The sequence below is a fragment of the Podarcis filfolensis genome (genome assembly GCF_964270895.1).
Source record: "Podarcis filfolensis genome assembly, chromosome: 5".
NCBI classification, from domain to species: Eukaryota; Metazoa; Chordata; class Lepidosauria; order Squamata; family Lacertidae; genus Podarcis; species Podarcis filfolensis.
The window spans coordinates 47,439,383-47,460,889 of NC_139608.1; the positions used below are offsets into that span (position 1 = coordinate 47,439,383).

The following is a 21,507-nucleotide window of genomic DNA, read 5'->3' on the forward strand; positions in this document are numbered from 1 at the left end:
GATATTTGATTGTATCCAGTTTTCCCTAACACATTTTTGCAAAGCAATTTTCCATTTTATACATACATATATATATATATATATATATATATATATATATATATATATATATATAATATATATATATATATATATATATATATATATATATATGCACACTTTACCCCAGAAGATGCATTTTTGTAAACATTACTAGACGAGACCTGCATTGCAAAATTCAGAGGTCAAATTTGAAGGATGGCTGTGTTTTGGTTCTTGTAATGTTTTGGAAAGTGTGAATTTGATGAATTCTCTTTTAAATGCAAACTGAATCAAATCCGCCCCCGCCCCCCCCCATCTCTATTACTGACCAATTTGGTGTTTTATTTTGTTCTGAAAAAAAGCATGCTAAACTACATCCCTTCCTCATCTGATACTGCACATCTAATTGATTGGCTGAGAAGTACCGGTATGTGGTAACAGCACATTTCAGCATCACTGGGGAGTTCTCAGGGTAGCTTCTAGTTTCCCTTTTGATGCCATATCCACTCCTCAACTATCCTGGGATTTAATAGCTGCAGATCCCACCCTGGACCAGGGAAGAAGATGTGCAAAATAATTCTCCACCAGTCAGCTCCTGCTACTCCCAAATTTCAAGCAACCACCAACACAACAGGCTCTATTTTGTGAAGTGGGCTGCTGGAGCACAAGGAGGGGATCAATTGGAGTAGGGGTTATTTTAATGGACAGTGGGCCCTGGTACCATTCTTGGGCTCAGCTTGTGTCCAGAGGTCCCTTGTTTCTCAGTTCTGTGGCCCTGCCTACGATATTAAGCATTTTTGGCAGCATTTTTGTACAGCCCTACACTTACATTCCCAGGGTGGTTTGCATTTTAATATTTTTAAATAGTAAGATAAAAGCCACAAAACAACAAAAAGCATAAAGCAGCAGGATTAAAAAAAAATATATCTAAAAAGCTTGGGAAAGATGAAAGTTTATTGCCGAGGCCAAAAAGGCAGTGAAGTAGGCTTGCAACAAGCTTCTTTGGGGAAAGCATTCCACAACTGAGATTTAACCGCTCCGTACAGGCCCCACTCGCTCTGGTAATTATATATATAAAAAATTCTGCTATAGAGGCAGTGGCTGGCCTCATACAAATCACACATCTCTTGGCATAATATGAAGAATCAGAGTGTTACTGTTTTGTTGCTTTTGACCAGGTTTCGACCAGTCATTTGTAGGGTTTGTTAGTAGAATCTATGATCTCTAGTACGTTTGTCTTGGTTAATTGGCCTCTGAACCTCTGTTCTGTGTATAATGGATTGTGAGGTTCTAGTTTTGAAAAAGAATGCCCACACTAAATTATGCAAACCTGAAGCCTGCCTACCCTTGCCCTGAAGCAGGGCTGGAGGGACTTATGGCCCTCCAGATTCTGTCAGACTCTCACTGCCAGCAGCCCTAACCAGCATGGCCAATAGTCAGAAATCATGGGAGTTGCAGTGCAGCAACATCTGGAGGGCCAGAGGAGCCTCAACACAGCAGGAATAAGGCTTTCCGCGTCAGAGGGCATTTTTAAAAATACCTGACAGTATTTGGTAGATAAATGTAGATGTTATTTGCTGATGACAGCGTATTTTCTTTATTGACAAAGCTTGACAAAATCAGAACCACCAGGAGTCAATAATATGCATTTTAACTGTTTTACTTTCAAGTGTCCAATTCAAAATGCAAATTAAAACTTGCTTGAAATGGTCTCCTGAGAAAAATTAATGTGGAAAAATGGAAAACTCTGCCATTTTAAACATTTATGGGAATTCATTTCAGCTCTGCTTGCTGTATGTGTTTACAGCCGCCAGGTGGTGTCTCTAACCTGACATTGCATGGCCAAGCCCATGTTTTTCTTTAACTTGCCAGCTGTTTCATATTAGTCAAATAGCAATGTGCAACTTCAAAGTGTTGCTGCCTTCAGGTTCCATTCTTCGTAAGGTTAATGGACAAAGTGTGAAGTAGTTTATGTTTCTTGAAGCAAGCAGTTGCTTTTAGCGTGCCTGCTTATAAGCACAGCGGGTGAGCATCAATTTTCAGTGCTACTGGAAGCTTGACGCAGCTGTTTCAAATTACATTTCATGCACTGGCAATTATCTGCTTTGTTTGTTCCAAAAATTGCTGCATTCCTTCCTTCCTTTGACTCAATTTTTTAAACTAATTTACTCCAGTAGTACATGGCAATATTAGTATATGCTGGAAGGGGGGTGGGGAGGCCCAGCCTGATGGAAATATGATGGAATAAATTGCAAAGTGAGTCTCGATACTTGAGACACTGAGACGCCCAACCGTTCCTTGCTTAATAGACGTGTGATCATTTTAGCTCAGGAAGCATCGCCATCAGGAATCCGGGTATTACTGTTACATAAGTATGCGAACCTCAGTGTTCATTTGTGTTCAAACCTTAAAATAATGTTTTTAAGGTATTTCACAGATTTTTGTCCTGCTTTTAAAAATAATGTCCTATTCAAAGCCGATCACCAATAAGTAACTATATAAAACACACTCAACTGTTCTTTAACAGTTTTTTAAATTAAAAAAACTTAATAACTTCATTATTGTGTGCAAAAGAAATGTGAGAGGAGTGTGTTCTAAACCATGAGAAAGAAAAAAAGAACTCTATATATTTCACATCCTTGTGATTTATGGACCTTCTTTTGTGCCAATTAATGATTTACTGAGTTTGTGCCGATTAACGATTATGAACATTGACAGCAATCCTATGTATATCTCCTTAAAAGTAAGTCTCACTGCATTAAATGGGCCTTACTCTCAGGCAAAAATTGCATACACAAAGTCACAATACCAAAGCTTCACTATTGGTACGTCTGCACCCAATTAGATTATTAAAGGGGTGAACTGTGGACAGAAAAGTTTTCTCAATTGTTAATCTGACTTGCATTGTTTCCTAATAATAAAATTCCACACAAACAAACAGAATTTCGACTCTTCTACACTTACAATTTCTGGTTGTATAGTTGCTGTTTGATCCAGTGTGTACCTTTGGTCACATGTTGTTTCTTCTTAGAGTTAGTGGAGGATTTTCCTTTCCACACTAATGCAGGGTTGTGCCTGAACAGAGAAAAGTTTGATGGGTGTGATCACACCTCTTAAATACTATCATTTTCCTTCAGTCTGTGAATGTCTGAGCTATGAGCATGTGCGTCGGGATAGCCCTTTTGTGGCTTTGCAGGCCGGGTATTGGTATTAAATGTCTAGTATTGCAGAATTCTAACCTTGCCAGAGAATAGGAGATTCAGCAAGAAACTATTATTCAACTGGTTACTGTGACAACATTTTGCCTGTAGCTAATGAATGCTGTCATGGGCAGTACAGTGGTACCTCGGGTTACAGACACTTCAGGTTACAGACTCTGTTAACCCAGAAATAGTACCTCAGGTTGAGTACTTTGCTTCAGGATGAGAACAGAAATTGCGCGGTAGCGGCAGTGGGAGGCCCCATTAGCTAAAGTGGTACCTCAGGTTAAGAACAGTTTCAAGTTAAGAACGGACCTCCAGAACGAATTAAGTTCTTAACCCGAGGTACCACTGTACTTTACTCAGTATCATTATCTTTATTTGCCTCATCTCTCCTCTAAACTGAGCTTGCAAACTGACAGCTCACACCAATCAGTAGGAAATGGCTTGAAACAGATGTCTCCCAAACCTTGCCCACCGACCCCTCCACAAAGAAACACAGGTGATGCTTCTACATATGCCATACAAATGAAAAATACTGAGGATCTGTTCTGGATCTTTCACAAAAGTTGGATTTTTTATGGTAGGAGAAAAAGTGGTTTTTCTAGTACATTATTCCAAAATGGTAGCTGAATACTGATGATGTCATGTAGCAGCATGCCAAAAAAATAAAAATAAAAAAATCCACCCCACCCCTGAACTATACCACTGTAAATGGGAAGTTTGGAAAGGCACTTACTTTAGTGCTGTCATCTAAGCAGCAGGAATTTAAACAGAACTGTATCAGAGGATGTATGTGAGCAATTATTTCTTTTCCATCCAACATGCCATACATTAGACATAGGCAACCTTTGGCCCTCCAGATGTTTTGGCCTACAACTCCCATGATCCCTAGCTAACAGGATCAGTGGTCAGGGATGATGGGAATTGTAGTCCAAAACATCTGGAGGGCCGAAGGTTGCCTATGCTTGCCATACATCATACATCACTGCTTCCTTAGATTCAGGCTTATCCACACTTCCTCTCGTCCTGCTGCTTTCTCCTGGGGAAAGCCACTCTTTAGCACTCAATCAGAGCAAACAACAATTCAGGTTTCCTCTGGACCAGTGCTTTCTAGGCATGGGACAAGCAGAAGTTTGGACGAGCGCTCCGTTTTGTGGATTGATCTTCCCACTTTTGATCTAATTGATTTACTCAACATCACATGTTAGGATTGTAGCCTTAGAGGCTGTACATGCTTATTTTGAGAAGCAATTGGAGAAGCATAGCTCATCCAGCAGTAGTAAAAACAGTACCAGCTCCTTTATACAGGAATCTTTGTAGCAGTTTAATAAGCTTACCCTCATTTATTTCTAAATTCTGTTATCTGCAGTGCAACTTTAGCAATATGGCAAAAGTTCCATCTCTCTACCAGTTCAGGTAAGATCCACATCCCAAATGTCCTAGGAAGGAAAAAAAAGTTAAGTCAGTTCGAGCCACGGCATTAAGTTGCATTCTGGGCATTTATCAGTTTAAAAAGTCCTTTGTTTATTGTGATAAAATTCCAGAAAAGCTGCAGCAGAAGGTTAGGATTCCATGCCAACAATGCAGTCATTGCGGGAATGCCTTTCTACTCCATTCATGCTGTTTGTAATACAAGCAGGCTCCTCCAGAAATAAGACTGAATGTTTGGAATTAAACTGATTAAGGCCGCAATCCTGTGCACCCTTAACTGTGAGTTAAGTCCCACTGAGCTGTTGAATTTCTTTCCCAAAAAAATATGCTTTGCACCAGTATTTAGAATGTTCTGCTGTGCAACAGCAGAAGTTCAGAATCAATAATAGAGCTTGTCTCAATGTCCCCACAGTTTGCACGTCATAGTCTTGCCCCTACAGAAGCAACAGCTTCACTGCTTCACTATTCATTTTAACAGAGAGGTTTGGCAGCACCCAACATTGCAGGGCAGCAGACACATTCAATGTAAACCCCAAATAGTTTACTAAATCTGAATGCAATTAATCCTTTGCATGTTCATTCAGAAGTGCTTTCCATTATAAGCCATGAGTCTTACACCCTACTAAGTGTGTTTCAGATTGCAATCTATGGACCAGTTTGGATAGCCCATTTTGACAGCAGCTGTCTGAGGCTCAACCAGATCCCGATTTACTGCATTCCATATTCCAAAAGCGTTGGTTGTGGTGTAGAAAGTCAGGGTCTAAGCATGCCGTGGAGCATGTCAGTAACTGCTTTGCCATATGCACACACAAAATAAATTGACAAAAAACTAATCACACACTGAATATAAATGGGTCATGTGACTTGGCCCTGTTTCCTGTTTCATTCCTACCTCAAATTTACTTGCTCTGTCATTTGGCCACCCCACCCCCTACCTCATCTACTTCGGAATAGAAAAAGAATCCTGCTATTCCAGCAGAAAGTTTGTCTGCTAAAAGAGAAACCTAGTCATATAAGGTAAAAGTCAGGGTGGGGAGAGAAGGGCGGGAGAGGTCTTTTGATTTGCACACGTCTCGTTCCTAATCAGAAGGAATGATTTTGCCAGAGTTCTCTGATTACAGTGCTTTGGGGAAACGGATGTTGATGTGATATGTCACCTTTTTGTCTGTCCTGTGATCTTCAGCGATGGTGCTTGCTCAGAAACTGCTGGACATTCCAGTTTCTTTTTTGCCTCTGTGCCACATGCCCACACATTCACTCCTGTGAAATCAGTTTTGCACTTAGTTCCTCTGACTTTTGATGCAAATTGAGCAGAATACAAGCCTGAAGCTGGTTCTTTCATTCATCTTAAGTCTCTATCTTCTACACCGATCCTCCTTGAATGTTGCAGGTTACTCAGGGGCAGTTTTATTACATGCAGCATTATCATAATAAAATCATTGGTCAAAACTACAGGGAGGTTTAAAAAATCCCTTTGAGCTCACTCCTCTCCAAATCAGTATTAGAGATGCCTAGCATAAAAAAAACCCCTGGACTTTTTTCTCTGTAATTCTCACCTAGTGGTATCTCTATAACGTTTTCTGTTTTCATACACAGGACCCATAAAACAGTAAGGGAGATTAAGTGCATCCTTTTTCAACCACTCTAGAACAGTAAAGCCTGCTCCTCCAGGAAAACCACTGCAGCCATCCTTCTGGAATTGTGAAAGGTCATCTAATTCTGTTAAATAAATAAATAAAAAATAATAATGGCCTTTCCTTTTTAAATTGTGCCCTGAGCAAAAAATCCCTGCAAATCTCATAAAATTCTGACAAAAAGAATGCTGGGGAGAGCATTCCACAAAACAGGAGCCACTTTAGAAAAGCTCCCCAAACTGCATACCCACTCCTTTAGAGCCAGTGTAACCCAATAAACCTCCCACCTATCAGATAACTCCATCAACCTCCCATCCACCAAGACTAGGGAACCATCCACTAAGAGTGTCCCAGTCTTATCTGGATTGAGCTTGAGTTTATTGGATCTCATCCAGTCCATTACCGAGGCAAGACAATGGTCCATCACATCCACTTGCCTCACCTGCAGACGTGAAAGGAGATGTAGAGCTGTGTGTCACCAGAACACTGCTGACAACGTACTCCAAACTTCCGGGTAACCCCATTCAGCGGTTTAATGTAGATGTTAAGTCATGCTTTGTATCATGAGACACATTAGAACAGCCTCCAAAGCATTTCAACTTCTGCTGTTTTCCAATGTGCTATTATCAGGATCTGAACTGAAACTTGTATTTGGTGTGCACCCTTAGTACCCAGCGCATAGTAACTGAGGCAGGCTCTACCTTCTCAAGACAGGGTCACAGTTGGCAAACCAGCTGAAGATGGTAAAATGCACAGTTAGCTACCAGGGCCATTGCTACTGATGTTTTGGTTACAGGGCAGCTGGGCGCATTGCCAAGTGCAGTGTTGAGACACCCTATATACATTTAATACAGAATTGTATTACGGGCCTGGGCCCTGAGTCTTTAAACTGCCTAGCAATCCTTCTGATAAACAATGATGTTAACTGGGCGCCTGGAAATATGAAATGAAATTTTACCATTTCACAAACACTGAGGGCAACTACACACACACACACACACCTTATCAAAGGCTGCAGGGATAAATGCTTCTCCCTTTCCACTCAGAAACAAATGGGCTGTTTAAAATCAGCCACCTGGCAAACTTCCTGTCAAATAATATCTTTCAGGGGATTTGAAAGATTTGGACTCTGTAAGTAATTAGGGACTGGACACTGTGGGTAATTAGGAATCCACCACTTCTGTTGTTTTTTTATTAATGAAATAAAACCAGAGCCCCATTTTTGTAGACTACATTTGTCAGTCAAGCGTTCATAACTTTGCAGAAAGGAAAAAAACCCCAAAATCTGAATTGTCTAAGATAGTAGCAAGTGAACAAGACAGGCACTAGCAGTGTCCTTAACCTCCCCACCCCAGATCACTGACTTGGCAGGCGTTGATGACTTGTGATCTAGTTGTACAAGGGGGAAAAATCCAACTATAATTTGCAAGAAATTGCCATTTCTGTGCCTTGCAAGTATCCCATACAAAATTTCAAAGTTAAATAATCCCTCCTTTAATGTGGTGGTCATCCTTTCTGCAAGCTGCAGACTAGAAGGATCAAAGTATCAACAAAATGAAAATGTAGCAACTTCTGTAAAATCATAGTACAGATGGATTGCTCTTATTTATTACTGAAGATAGTTAAATGTGAAGTTTAAAGATAAATTGTTTTTAAAGACCACAGCACTGCTAAAGTAAATCTGCTATGGTGTAAATAAATATTTCTGTTTGGGGAACACATTCCTGGAACTAAGATTAAAAATAGCATCGAAATTATGGAGTAATTGACTGCCCTTATGAAGACTTAACACAAAATTAATTTCCTAGACAGGAATAATGTCTATATAATCTGTTGCATGTTCCTATGTTTACACTGTCACAAGTGATGACTGTGACATATGTCTGTTCTGCTGCAGGTAATGCAATGAGAAGCAGGCTCATTCTTCATGTACACACAACAAAATAAATATGTGTGCATTTGCTATATATGCAATTGGGTATGGAAGGCACATGCGTTCCTCTGAGAAGGGATATCCATGTACTAATATGGTCTAAAGTTCTTAAACTAAATGTATTTTCAGCAAATAATAGACAAATCATTTTCTCTCTCCCTCACTTGCCAGTACTTGCTCAACATCCCATGAAGAAATAAACATGGACAGGGGAGATGTCCAATCCTTTCTGAGCAAAGTTGAGTTAGAGAAATGACCATGGCACAGTGGCAAGGAGGATGAGTTACGACATCAGTTCCTGGCATTTCCTGTTAAGAAATAATCAGGTAACAGATGAGAGGAAAGGCCTCTTCCTGAGACTGGGTAGAAAATACTGGGCCTTATAGACAAACAAACTGACCCAGTATAAAACGGATTGAGTATTACAAAGCACTTCTTGCAAAATGAAATATGATAGACATGCACAGAATTACGACGTACAAGTACATAGAGGGTTCAGAAAATAATGGAAAGTTCAAACTGATGAAACGAATTACATCATACTGCAGAGAACACATATCATCTTTTTAATTAGTAATTTGCAACATATGGAATCGTAAGATGAAACTCCTCTAATTATCTCCCGTGCTGCTTCAAAGAAAACAGAAAATTTCTGTATATAGAAATGCCATGCTGTGCATACTTCACATTTTTATGTCTTTGATCTTCTGCCAACATATAGATATGAGTCCTAGACTCTATTGTAAATCCCTCTATACTTTAATGCCTGAAATGTCTTTCAGGCACTTGTTAGTGCAGTGATGATCCAAACATATTCCATAGCCAATTTCCAGTTGTTAACCTTCTCCTATCTTGAAACTGATTCTGTTTTCCCACTTGAGATAAGCCCAAACATTGACTGGCCTAACCATTCAAAAGCATGAAGTAGCTGCCTCAGGTAACAGATAGTAGGGGACAATGTTAAGGTGCTGAAAGACAGAGGTCTGGGAGTTGCATGGCCTGTGCTGTACATCCTAACCTCTTTGCTGGCCTTAGGCATGATGGAGAATGCTGCCCCATCAACAGTGTTGGTCTTTGCTTCAGGCCACATAATAACTTCTCTGCCAGTGGAAGAGTAGGTAGTGTGAGTAATTGTATTATTTTTATGATATAACACATTGATTACAACACAAACTCTTGAAATACAAACACTGCAACTAGCAAAGGGAGGAATTCAGGAAATGGGTGGGACAAGGGTCCATAGCAGCATTCCCCAACTGAGTGCCCTCCAGATGTTTTGGACTCCAACTCCCATCAGCCCCATCCAGTGTGGCATCTGGATCCAAGGGCAGACAGTGGTTAACAACTGGGAACAGACACACAATTCAATCCTCTGATGCACACTCACCATTTGCAAGCAGAAGCATATTGCATTAGTTTTAACATAGTTCTTTTATGTTTGTGTATCATGATCCAGTGCAGGTCTATGCAGAAAGAATAGTGGTTACACACACACACACACACACACACACTGCACAAACTTTGATTACTGGATTGTGTTAAGTATTGGCAACAGGGTAGTTCTAGTTCTTAATGCTTACTGGGAAACAGCTCCTATTTCCTCAAGAGTTACAGCAAGTCCCCATTCACATGGATAGGTAAGTCTGGAGAGTCTGAGTAGACAATACTATTTTTGTAAAATCCACATTGCTTGCCAGCACTAGCTGGAGCTGTTTCTGCTTTTTACATACCATCACATCTAGTTTTCATATGTGGGAGACCTTGAATCCAGGCTCAGCTCAGTGTATAGTTGTATAGTGGATACAGCACCAGGCAACTTTAATGTGACTGGTTTAACTCCTGGCAGTGCTGGTGAAAACCTCTGCAGTCTAACTAAAAAAAAAAAATCACTGCCACAGCTTGGTCAAATGGTCTGTGAATGAGTCAAGCCCAAATTTGTCAATTTCATCATGAGGCTCCCAAGCACAGAAGTTCTGTCCAAGTGAACAACTCACAACTCCAAAGTTCTCTCTTTCTAAAGTTAGGGATGATATAGGTGGATCCTGTGTCTGGTAAAAGTAACAAGAGCAAAATGTTTTTATCAATTCCCCATAGACGATTATTGGGAGTTACTGAGCTAACATAAAATTGCAGCTGTTTTTAAAACACAATTAAATCAATCTTCTGTGAAATTTTCAAATAAGCATTAGCCTCTTCTCCACCCAACCTGTTTCTGTTATGTGAAAACTCTTTGCCTCTTTAAACATTTAGTTGTGTGTAGGAAACAGATTATCCTGTTTGCCTTTATTATGATACATGTCACTCTCTGATCCCTTTCATGATTTGTCAATTCTTCGGATTATTTAACAGCTCCACAGTGAAGTTTCAAGAGGTGACCTCAGGACTCTGCCATTATTTCCCCAACAGACAGAAAAGGACAGGGACCTTGGTGTGAGCCCTTGACCTTAGCTGACAGCCCAGCGGCGCCGACAACATGCCAGCAGGGGAGTGTTGGGGGCGGACATAAAAGACAGATGGCCCAATTCATCATACACTAGGAATAAATAAAAGCAGCTTCAAGCACTGCTAGTGCAGTGATGACTGCACAGTCCACAAATATGGAAGCCTGCCAAACAATTATAAACACAAAGGATAGAATGGCTGATGCAAAGTGAGCCTAAGAAAGAACAGGAGGTGGAAGAGTGCGATGTCTACCTTCCTAAAGAAGTACTTAAACGAATGTGATTTACACTAGCACAATGTATGCAAGCAGGTCTATTTTTCTGTCCTGTAAAAAATTAAACACCACAGTCAGAAGCTAACTTTAACTGTCAGGATAAGGCTGCACACTTAACATGGGAGTAAGTCTCAGTGAACTGAATAAGACTTTTGAGTAGGCAGGCATAGGAGTTCACCATTGATGACTGAACTTTCGCATTTGTGTTAGCAAAGGCACTTCAACACAGATGGTGTCCAGAGAGAAAAGAAACTGAAAATACTTTGCTGCAGTGTTTCCCAACCTTTTTCTGACCATGGCCCCCTTCCAACCTTGTTTCCTTCCTGTGCCCCCTTTTACAATAAGTAAAAACCAATGCAAATCAATACAAATCTGAGGTTCTGCCCCCTAACAAAAATCCTGGCTATGCCCATGTTCTACCGGTAGAAGCATAACTATTTTAATGTTTTCTTTATAAACAGAATATGTTTTCTTTATAATTTTTATAATTTATACAGAATATAATTACATAAAATGATAGGAACACAATGAAATATTGTTGAAGCAGAAAAACATAGAATCATAGAGCTGGAAGGGACCCCAAAGGTCATCTTTCTAGCGCAGCCGCCTACAACATAGGAAACTCAGCTAAAACCTCTATGACAGATGGCCATCCAACCTCTGCTTAGAAACCTCGAGGAAGGAGAGTCCAGAACCTCTCGAAGGAGATCCGTCTTCCATCTATTATAAAAAGTAAACAACACTTATTTGACCCGTTATTTGACACAGGGGGGAAACCTAAAGATACAGTCCAAAAGGTGCACAGGGAGTTCTATATATATGAGAGAATTTAAAAAAGTAAGTGGTCCCCACTGACCTGGTGCAAAAAGATCTTGTCATCCGTAGGAGCCCTAGCTGCCTAGATAAAACACTATAGCCCCACACATCCTTACCTGGGAGTAAGGTTCACTGAATGCAGTGAGGCTTTCTTCTGAGTAGACACTTAGTTATTTACTAGATGCAAGTCAGCAACACCAGATGACCCCTCTCGGCTAGGTCCTGGGGTAGATTTCATCCGGCACCTTGCAGAGCCGGGCTGCCGCTGCTGACAGGCCCTGCATCCCTTGGCAACATCTGAAGGCACCAGTCCGCTAGGTGCTGGTGTGGATTGCTCCCTGTGCCTTGCAGAGTTAGCTCAGGCTGCCACTGGGCTCAACACCAGTGGCAGCAACAAGCAGCTCTGGCTCACCCAGCCCTACCCATTGCCACCCCACCACTGCACATACCTGACAAACGGGTTCTGGGCTGCAGGCTCTACTGGCCAAAATGGGGGCCATAGCAATTGCCCTCTCCCACTAGAAACAAAGACTGCTCCCAAAAAATGTGTATGGCAAAAAGGCGCACTAGGCCCTGGTGGCCTGGCCCTTTCTTATGTCAAGCTGCTTGTGATTGGCCAAGCGGATAGCCAGTTAATCAGGATTTAAAAACAAACAAACAAACAAACATTCTCACTTCCCTCTGTGGCCCTCTAGCCTTGTGCTGTGGCCCCCGTTTCCATGATTTTCACCTGTAGTCCCCTTAGGGATATCATGGGGTTCCCCAGGGGGGCCATATGCCTCCCGGTTGGGAAACAATACTTTACTGGGTAAATTGAAGAACACTGTATAACTTGAAGAGCAATAAACAGAGGGCTTTTGTCTTTTTATGTCAGGCCTTGTTCACATCCGAAATACATTCAACAGCTAAACTTATGGGGCTGAAACTTCCACAGAACTGCACAGTCATTGAGAGCACGAATTAGCTCAGTAAGGGTCATGCCATTCTGACTCATTGTTGCTAGGCAATACCTTCAACTTCACCCACCCCAGGTGGCTAACTATGAACAGAATTAACCCTTTAGTTACTAAGTGAATGATGCCTGCTATTGCACTTCCAACTATTTGTATCCTCCCTTTTTCCCCCCAAGAGCTCAGGGTGGCATACATTGGAATGTCTTATTTTATCATCTCAACAATCCTGTGAAGTAGGGTAAGCTGAGAGTGCATGACTGGCCACAGTTGCACAGTGAGCTGCATGAGTGAACATAGATATTGAACTTATGACTGGTCCAAGTATTACAGTACACTCAGTGTAGGCAGACTTCCATCTTGCATAATCTACTTTAATTTCTACTAGCCCTCAAGGTCCAGTAATGGAAGCTAAGGGCAAAGAGATACACAAAAGACATGAACTCTTGAGCACATGCACAGCCCCAGAACTGTTTTATTATCTCAACTGAGCTCAGTCTTTTTACACAAAAATCTGCTCCTGATTCCTTCCAACAAGCTTTCTTTGCACAGCAGCCTAATTCAGACATTTTGTTATTGTTCTTGTGAAATAAATGGGAATCTGAAACTGTTGTTTATGTACTGCAAACCAGTGTTCTACCAGTAGATCCCAGTCTCTTACATAAATGTTACAAAATTTCCTTTACAGAATCATTCAAAACTAAATCAGGGGCCACATGCAAATAATAATATGTCTGATGGATAAAATGTCATCACGTAAAGCTTTCCCCATAATTGTATTCCCATGCTAGAAAAAGGCTTACCCTGTTTAATTTGTGCTAGCCACACAGCTGGCACAAGGCAACATTCTTTTTGTTCCTGGACCGAGACTTCTTGCTGCGAGCTCTTCCTGTTGGAAGAGAATAAAACGCTTCAGAAGGGAAATTACAAGAAATGCCTCACATGCCTTCCTCCAATTGCTTAACAACAGTGCTGCATTATTAACAACAGCAGCACTTCCATATCTACCCTAATGAGCCTCAGAGAATTGGCTCCATGTTTTGCTTTCTAACTTTCTTTATATGTGTCCAAAATGACTTTTCTTTCTTTTTTAATGGGGGTAGCAGGGTTGGATGAACATGAAGATGAACTAGAAAATATTCAGAGTTCTACCCCCAAATGAACTTATTTCACCTTTCATTCATCTGGCACTTATGGGAACTACTTTCAGGTGCAGTTCAGAGAGTTTTGAACTAGTTCAGTGAACTTCATTCAATTGAACTAGTTCATTCTAAGAACTAAAAGTCCCTACCCACGCACTATGGATGCTGATTTAATAAATGTCTATACTGCCCTTCATCTGAGGATCACAGGGCAGTTTACAATATAAAAACACAAAAACACATAATATAGTAACAAACAAAAACAATAACCACCCACGCTGCCTGTTTGCTGTACAGGATGATAATAGCCTGGTCTTTTTCACATATGGAAAGACGTGATAGTAGTAAAGAATACATGCAAGATAACGTACATCAAATACACATACAATACAGACTCTATGATGAGAGCTCGCACTTCATGCAACACTACAGTCCTAACTCCATTTACCTGGGAGTAAGCCCCATGTAATTCACTAGGACTTACTTCTGAGTCTGTGAATCTACATAATTATGATCTGTGCCTGTCTGCGCAGGCATGCAATTAGGATTGGACAAATCAGCCTATCAGGATGTGTTTTTAATGTATAAATGAGCAATCATTATTTATTACCAGTTGGTAGTATTTTCCCCACACTGTGTAAATAACTTAATCAAACATACTTATTCAAAAGTAGCAATTGCTATAGAAACTTCACCTTCAGGCACAAACAGAAATTCTGTTTCTGATGTTTCCCTTTTTACAAGCTAACGAAAAAGCCAGACATTAAATGTGGCTTCCTTTTTGCAGACATATTTGTTGCTGCTGTTAGCACTACCACAGACTCATGGGCCTCCACAATTTGTTTTTACTATAATTCTTTTACTCTAACAGGTGCTCTGTAACACCTGTGTTTCTGTGGTTTTACCATTCAGCTAGTAGATGTTTGAAAGCTATTTGGAAAGCAGACAGAGATGAAGTATGTCTCTAATGAAGTAGTAACTCAATGGGTAGTGTATTTCTGGAGGATTATCTGAGGCCTCAGACACGTTGTAAGACATGAGGCTGAAGGCCAAGTACTTTCAACCCCCTGCAAATGCAATAATCCACCAGAAATGCTTTGACTGGTTTGTACCATCTTATTGAAGGCTCTGAAGCAACAATAATTTAAGAGAGTGATGGGTTAAAACAAGTGTGCTGCCTCACTTAATGGGGATTATCAGTATTCAGTTAGGAAGTGTGACTTGCTCTTACAACTATAAAATAGGTTTCATTTCTTAAATCAACTTAAAAAAAAAAGTCACATGAGACTTTCCGGACAGCACATTGCAATAAAACTTTTACAAGCCAAGCAATCCACAAATCATTTTGACTGATGCGTCCATGACAGAGCTGTATTTGTTGGCAAGCATTTTCACCTTTCATCCCTTCTAAGGAAGTGCCTTAATTAAGTCTCTGCAGTTGCTTTGGCAGCCACACCCTATGTAAAAATATTCACAAGGCTGTGCTGTGTGTATTAGTTAACATCTTGGTGATGTCTTCGAATACCACAGGATGGCTAGTTTCAAAATCACTGCTTGCTGACTTCCCCAAATACAGCATTCTAGTTTTATGACTAACACTGTTTGCATATCAGAAAACATGCCAAAATTATTCTAAGTGTCTTCGCATGAAACCAATACCCACTCTGTTTGGAAACCATATCTAAGCTATACATATAGAGCTGGAGACAGACTAAGTGTGCAAGTCTGTTAATCTGTACTCAGAAGTAAGCATCGTTGAGTTCAATGGGACTTATTCCCAGATGTGTATAGGTTTGCAAGCTAAATTTATTGAATTTAGCTCTCATAGAAATCCATGGAATTTAGGTAATGACTAACTCATCCCATTGATTTCAATAGGATCTAAGTTCAATTTTCTTAGATCAAGCCCGTAATGTGTGTTAATGGATGTTCCCCTGGAGTTTAAAATTAAGAATAGCAGTTATAAATGCTGAGCTCCATCTTCAATTAATCTGGATATGGCAACAGCTTCACCTTTACTCAAAAAGAAACGTCTGACATCTTCTGAACTGATTTAGAACACTAAGCCCCAAACATCTCAATAATGAGATTTTATGCTTAAAATAAGATGACTGTTATCACTAGCAGAGTCTGATAATAATGCATGTGACGGGAGTCAACTGCTTTTAGTTTTGTAAAACTAGCATGCAAACTTTCTTCCATACCATTGTTTCATATGAAAATGAAACGTCAAGGTATCTTTCATTTACTTTTGATCTTCTCTAGAATCATACTTTGGTACTATAAGCTTCCCTGTATGATTGTGTGTGCATGTATGTATGTACACACACACACACACACACACACACACTTTGTGCTGCTTGGTCTATTAGGTGTGTGGGGGGGGACTACAAACAGCAACACACAACATTGGAAAGATTGTTGTCTGCATTAACCTTTTCAGAAGGGGTTTATCCCTGTGCACTGGGAATTATGACATGAAATACTCCACTGTTGAAATTCGGTGTGAGGATTATCATCAGACTCATGTTTTGTTAACCTACAGCAGTTCCAGGCTCCTGTTGGCACACTAATAGTCTGAGGCTCTTATTGCAAAGTTTTTGAAGCATTAGCGCTTAGTACTAGGGAATGAAAATAAGAAACATTTCAACATCATGGCCATGCGGTGTGCTAATGACTGCTCGGTGATACCTTTTGTGTGTTTATGTCTTCAAACCCATATATGGTTCTTACAAAAATGAAAGCAGATGGATCTGCAGCAGCATAAGTATCCAAAGCCTAGCTCAGAAGCAAATGCGCATTGACCTCAGGGAAGGTTACATTCACTGGTGAACTTTGCATCTAGATTTTCAAATAACTAGATTTTCCTGTGGTAAAATATTTCCAATGCATCTTCCCAAGTGGCGTATGAAGGAGGGTGCAGTGGGTGCGGACCGCCTGGGTATCATCCCTGAAGGGGATGACAAAATGGCTATGGGCTATGTGACACGGTGGCTCGGGCACCTGCAGGCGCCACACTGCCCAAAATGGCAGCATGGGGCTTGCATCCATCCGCTGCCTCTCCCTCAGCCACCCTACAGCTGGGGGGGCAGTGGCGAGGCTCGATGCAGTGCGCCCTGCCCCAGCTTGCCCCGCCCAGTGGGTGGCTTACCTTGCGCACGTGATGCTCCAGGGGCCTGAGCTACGCCGCTGCATGGGGGGGGGAATGAGCTACAGATTGCAAACAACAGGAGCAAAGCATAGCAAACAGGTCTGCAATCAACTACCCCTCTCAGAAGGCTTCAGCTGGGCAATTTGGAATGGGCAGCAAGCAGAGGGGTGCTGTGGGTGCCGTGGTCTTGGGCCCAATTTTGAGAGGGGGCGCAAATAGGCGCCCCCACAGCAGGCTCCTTCATTGGAGCCTGACTCTGCGCCACCAGTTGCTAGAGATCTGTGGATTGCAGATTTAGCACCCAGCGCCGAGGGCCTTCTGGGGGTTCCCTCATTGCGAGAAGTTAGGTTACAGGGAACCAGACAGAGGGCCTTCTCGGTAGTGGTGCCCACCCTGTGGAACACCCTCCCTTCAGATGTGAAGGAAATAAGCAGTTATCCTATCTTTAAAAGACATCTGAAGGCAGCCCTGTTCAGGGAAGTTTTTAATATTTAACGCTGTACTGTTTTTAACACTTGATTGGGAGCCGCCCAAAGTGGCTGGGGAAACTCAGCCAGATGGGCGGGGTGTAAATACATCATCATCATCATCATCATCATTATTATTATTATTATTATTATTATTATTATTATTATTATTCAGTGGTACCTCTGGTTACGTACTTAATTCGTTCCGGAGGTCTGTACTTAACCTGAAACTGTTCTTAACCTGAAGCACCACTTTAGCTAATGGGGCCTCCTGCTGCTGCTGCGCCGCCGGAGCACGATTTCTGTTCTCATCCTGAAGCAAAGTTCTTAACCCGAGGTACTATTTCTGGGTTAGCAGAGTCTGTAACCTGAAGTATATGTAACCTGAAGCGTATGTAACCCGAGGTACCACTGTATATATAATGCAAAAAAACCTTGGCCTCATATGTTTATTTATTCATTTTATATAGGCACTCGTCTATAGCACGGATGGGTTTCAAACATAACAGTACTAAAAATGCCAAATAATAAGTAGCAATAAAATATACATATTTCAGCTGTTTCTGGGCACAATTCAAAGTGCTGGTTATCACCTATAACACCCTACATGATGTAGGTCCAAGCTATCTGAAACACCATATTCCTGCATATGAGAACCTGCCCAGGTTTTGAGATCTTCAGGGATGCCCTTCTCAGTCCTACTACCCTCACAGGCCTGCTTGGTGCAGACATGGGAGAGGGTCTTCTCAGTGGCTGCTCCCAAACTCTGCAACTGCCTCTTTGGAGAAGCTAGACTGTCTCCCTCCTAGTTGTCCTTCAACTGGCAGGTGAAGACTTTCTTTTCCAAAAGGCCTTTGGGAACTGACTGCTATAATGAAAGGACTGGTGCTGTGCTGTTTTTATGTAATTATTCGTATTTTTAAAACAATAAAATACAATGTTTAATTGTATTTTAATGATTGATTTTTCTATACAGTGGTACCTCGGGATGCGAACGGGATCTGTTACGGAGCCCCGTTCGCATCCCGAACGGAACGCAAGACGCGACGGCGCATCTGCGGGTCGCTGCTTTCACGCATACGCGTGACATCATTTTGAGCGTCTGCGCATGCGGCGAAACCCTGAAGTAACACGCTCCGTTACTTCCGGGTTGCCGCAGAGCGCAACTCGAACACACTCAACCCGAAGCACATTTAACTCGAGGTATGACTGTATTTTTAGTGGGTTTTATCTGTAAACTGCTTTGGATTTTGTCAGGAAAAAAGGTGAAGTACAAATAACTGTATAACAACAACAACAACATAAATAAATAAAAATAAAATAAAATAATTTCTTTCCCAGATGTTTCTGGCTGGAGTTAGGCATTGGTTACATGTTTCCAGTTCAGTAGCCCATGGAATGATAAAGGGCAAAGCCTTTGCATCTGAAGAGGTGACCAGTCTGCGTTCTAGATTGGGATTACCTCACCAAAACAATGTTTAGAAGGTGGTTTAAAGTAAGTTAGCTCCAGAGTGTGGGCAGAGTGCAAATCCCAAGCTTGTAAGCAACAATGAGAAACTTTCTTCCAATTATACCTGGGGTGACCCCTTCATACTTTACTTGTGGGCTTTGGGAGACAACTGTTGACCACGAGGGAAGGAGGATTCTGGACTAGCACTAAAATGAAGCCAATGAGGTTGAACCTAAGGTAAGTGTGCATAGGATTGCAGCCTTTATTTTTAGTGCGATCTAACAGGGCTCTTCCTCTGTTCTTATTCCCTTAAAAATAGAGGACATACCCAAGCTAAAACAGAGGTAAATATGTTCCAATATGCTTCTTCTACTTAAATATTTAGACCTTTATGGTGGCAGTGCAAGATTTAGGAAAGATATACCACAGCATCCATGAGTCTTGCGCTGAACCTGCTGGTTATTTTGCAATCAAATACTCTACTGTCACTTATACATGCAAAAAAGCTGACTTACCAGATGGTCCGAGCTATGGCAACTTATTTCTTTATTGACAATATGCATATTTTACTATTACATTTTGGTGAAGGCTGCCACTGATGTGCAATCTTTATAACTACAACTAATCTAGAATGTAGCAGCTAGACTGGTGACTGGGAGTGGCCACCGAGACCACATAACACCGGTCTTGAAAGACCTACACTGGCTCCCAGTGTTTCTGAGCACAATTCAAAGTGTTGGTGCTGACCTTTAAAACCCTAAATGGCTTCAGTCTAGTATATCTGAAGGAGCGTCTCCACCCCCTTCGTTCTACCCAGACACTGAGGTCCAGCGCCGAGGGTCTTCTGGCGGTTCCCTCACTGCAAGAAGCCAAGTTACAGGGAAGCAGGCAGAGAGCCTTCTCAGTAGTGGCACCTGCTCTGTGGAACACCCTCCCACCAGATGTCAAAGAGAACAACTACCAGACTTTTAGAAGACATCTGAAGGCAGCCCTGTTTAGGGAAGCTTTTAATGTTTGATGCATTACTGTATTTTAATATTTTGTTGGAAGCCCCCCAGAGTGGCTGGGGAAGCCCAGCCAGATGGGCGGGGTATAAATAATAATAATAAATAATAATAATAATAATTATTATTATTATTATTATTATTATTATTATTATCAGTTGTTGCTGTTTTAATTGTAATTTTGCATCCACGAGCTGCAGAATTTGAAAGCGACATTTTTGTTTTGATATGCAGTGCTTGTTATTTCAAGTGACTTACACAAATCCGCATGCACCATAATTAAAATTGTGTCCTAATCATCAAAGGAAAGTGAAGGCCAAGGCAATGCATGTCATGCATATCTTGTTTCTCCACTGATCATCCGGTAAAAATAAATCACAACGGATGCCACATAACCTCTCCTTTCATTGTTTAAACAGCTAGAAAGGCTAATGTGCAAAACCCATTCTAGGAATCCCGTATGAGTATGAAAATATGCTGTACCATAACTATTAAACATTTCTATAATAACTCCAATACTTTTTAGTATTATAAATAATGTTACAGCCTAGTTAGTACAAGAGTGTTTCTACCTGCCTCGTCTTTGCTGCTGAAGGGGCTTAGGGTACAGCAGATGTGCATGTCCAATGCCCTCTGCCAGGAGGGGGGCTTTAATGTTGTGGAGGCTTCTTCTGCGATCACATAAATTGCAGTTGATAGGACTGCTGGTGATAGCAAACAAAGAGATTCAAGGCAGATTGTTATGAACTGGGAGTGGAGCAGAGCCAGCCATGCATCTGCTGGTTCCAAAGCTGATCTGTTCCCTAGAGCAAAAGATTATCTCCTCATTCCCTCACAAAAGTCTGCTTTGAATTGATCTGCCCTGTACAGTACTTTCCCCACTTCCTCTGTTGTGTCCCCGTGTCAATTTTTAGATTGTGGATTTCTCAGGGCTAGGCCCTCTTGAACCATGAATGGCACCATGCACATTGATGCTGCTATATGAGTAGTAAATAAAAACATGGCTATCTTACAGCACAAAGAGAAATGAAACTAGTTTATATCTCAGAGTGCTACTGTATAATGGTAGTGTGTAAATGCTGTTAATGTTTTTAGAAGGTGAAACTGGGATGCGGGTGGCGCTGTGGTCTAAACCACAGAGCCTAAGGCTTGCCGATCAGAAGGTCCGTGGTTCGAATCCACATGACGGGGTGAGCTCCCATTGTTTGGTCCCAGCTCCTGCCCACCTAGCAGTTTGAAAGCACTTGAAAAGATTATACCATCCCAATCAAAGTTACAATAGTGACAATTCAAAGTTGATTGAAACCCTAAAATTGTGGTTATGTGTCATCAAGACTCAAGCAGGTGAAGATTTACAGTGGAGTAAAATGGTATTTTACAGAGACAAGACCATCACACAAACTTCCACAGATTCCACATTTGTCCAGGTTATCATGTGATAGGGGAAACTTTCCAACAGAGAGGCTTAGTCAGCTGATGAAAGCCACACACTGTAACTGTCTCCTCCTGATTCAAGAAAGCATTTGCTAAAGTAATATTGTCTTTTGCATGTATAGTGAAGGGATATTACTGCCTTACCCACCACCTAA

At 41.3% G+C, this 21,507-nt stretch overlaps 1 protein-coding gene across 7 annotated transcripts in view; it reads right to left on the bottom strand.

Annotated features, from left to right (window-relative positions):
• The window catches only part of LOC310763837 (uncharacterized protein), a 33,785-nt gene that overhangs the window by 5,631 nt on the left and 6,647 nt on the right, over positions 1-21,507 (bottom strand). For 5 of the 7 annotated variants that reach the window (XR_014548826.1, XR_014548827.1, XR_014548828.1 and 2 more), the window contains 5 exons: positions 20,491-20,619; positions 13,508-13,593; positions 6,212-6,374; positions 4,562-4,663; positions 2,986-3,096 (listed from right to left, as the gene is read on the bottom strand). Coding sequence is in view for 1 of the 7 variants with exons in the window: in XM_083616668.1 (XP_083472794.1) it covers positions 4,564-4,663; positions 6,212-6,374; positions 13,508-13,593; positions 20,491-20,619 (478 nt within the window). In the remaining 6 variants the exon portion in view is untranslated. The remainder of the gene's footprint in view (positions 1-2,985; positions 3,097-4,561; positions 4,664-6,211; positions 6,375-13,507; positions 13,594-20,490; positions 20,620-21,507) is intronic. The other 2 variants (XM_083616668.1, XR_014548830.1) reach the window with 2 other exon arrangements.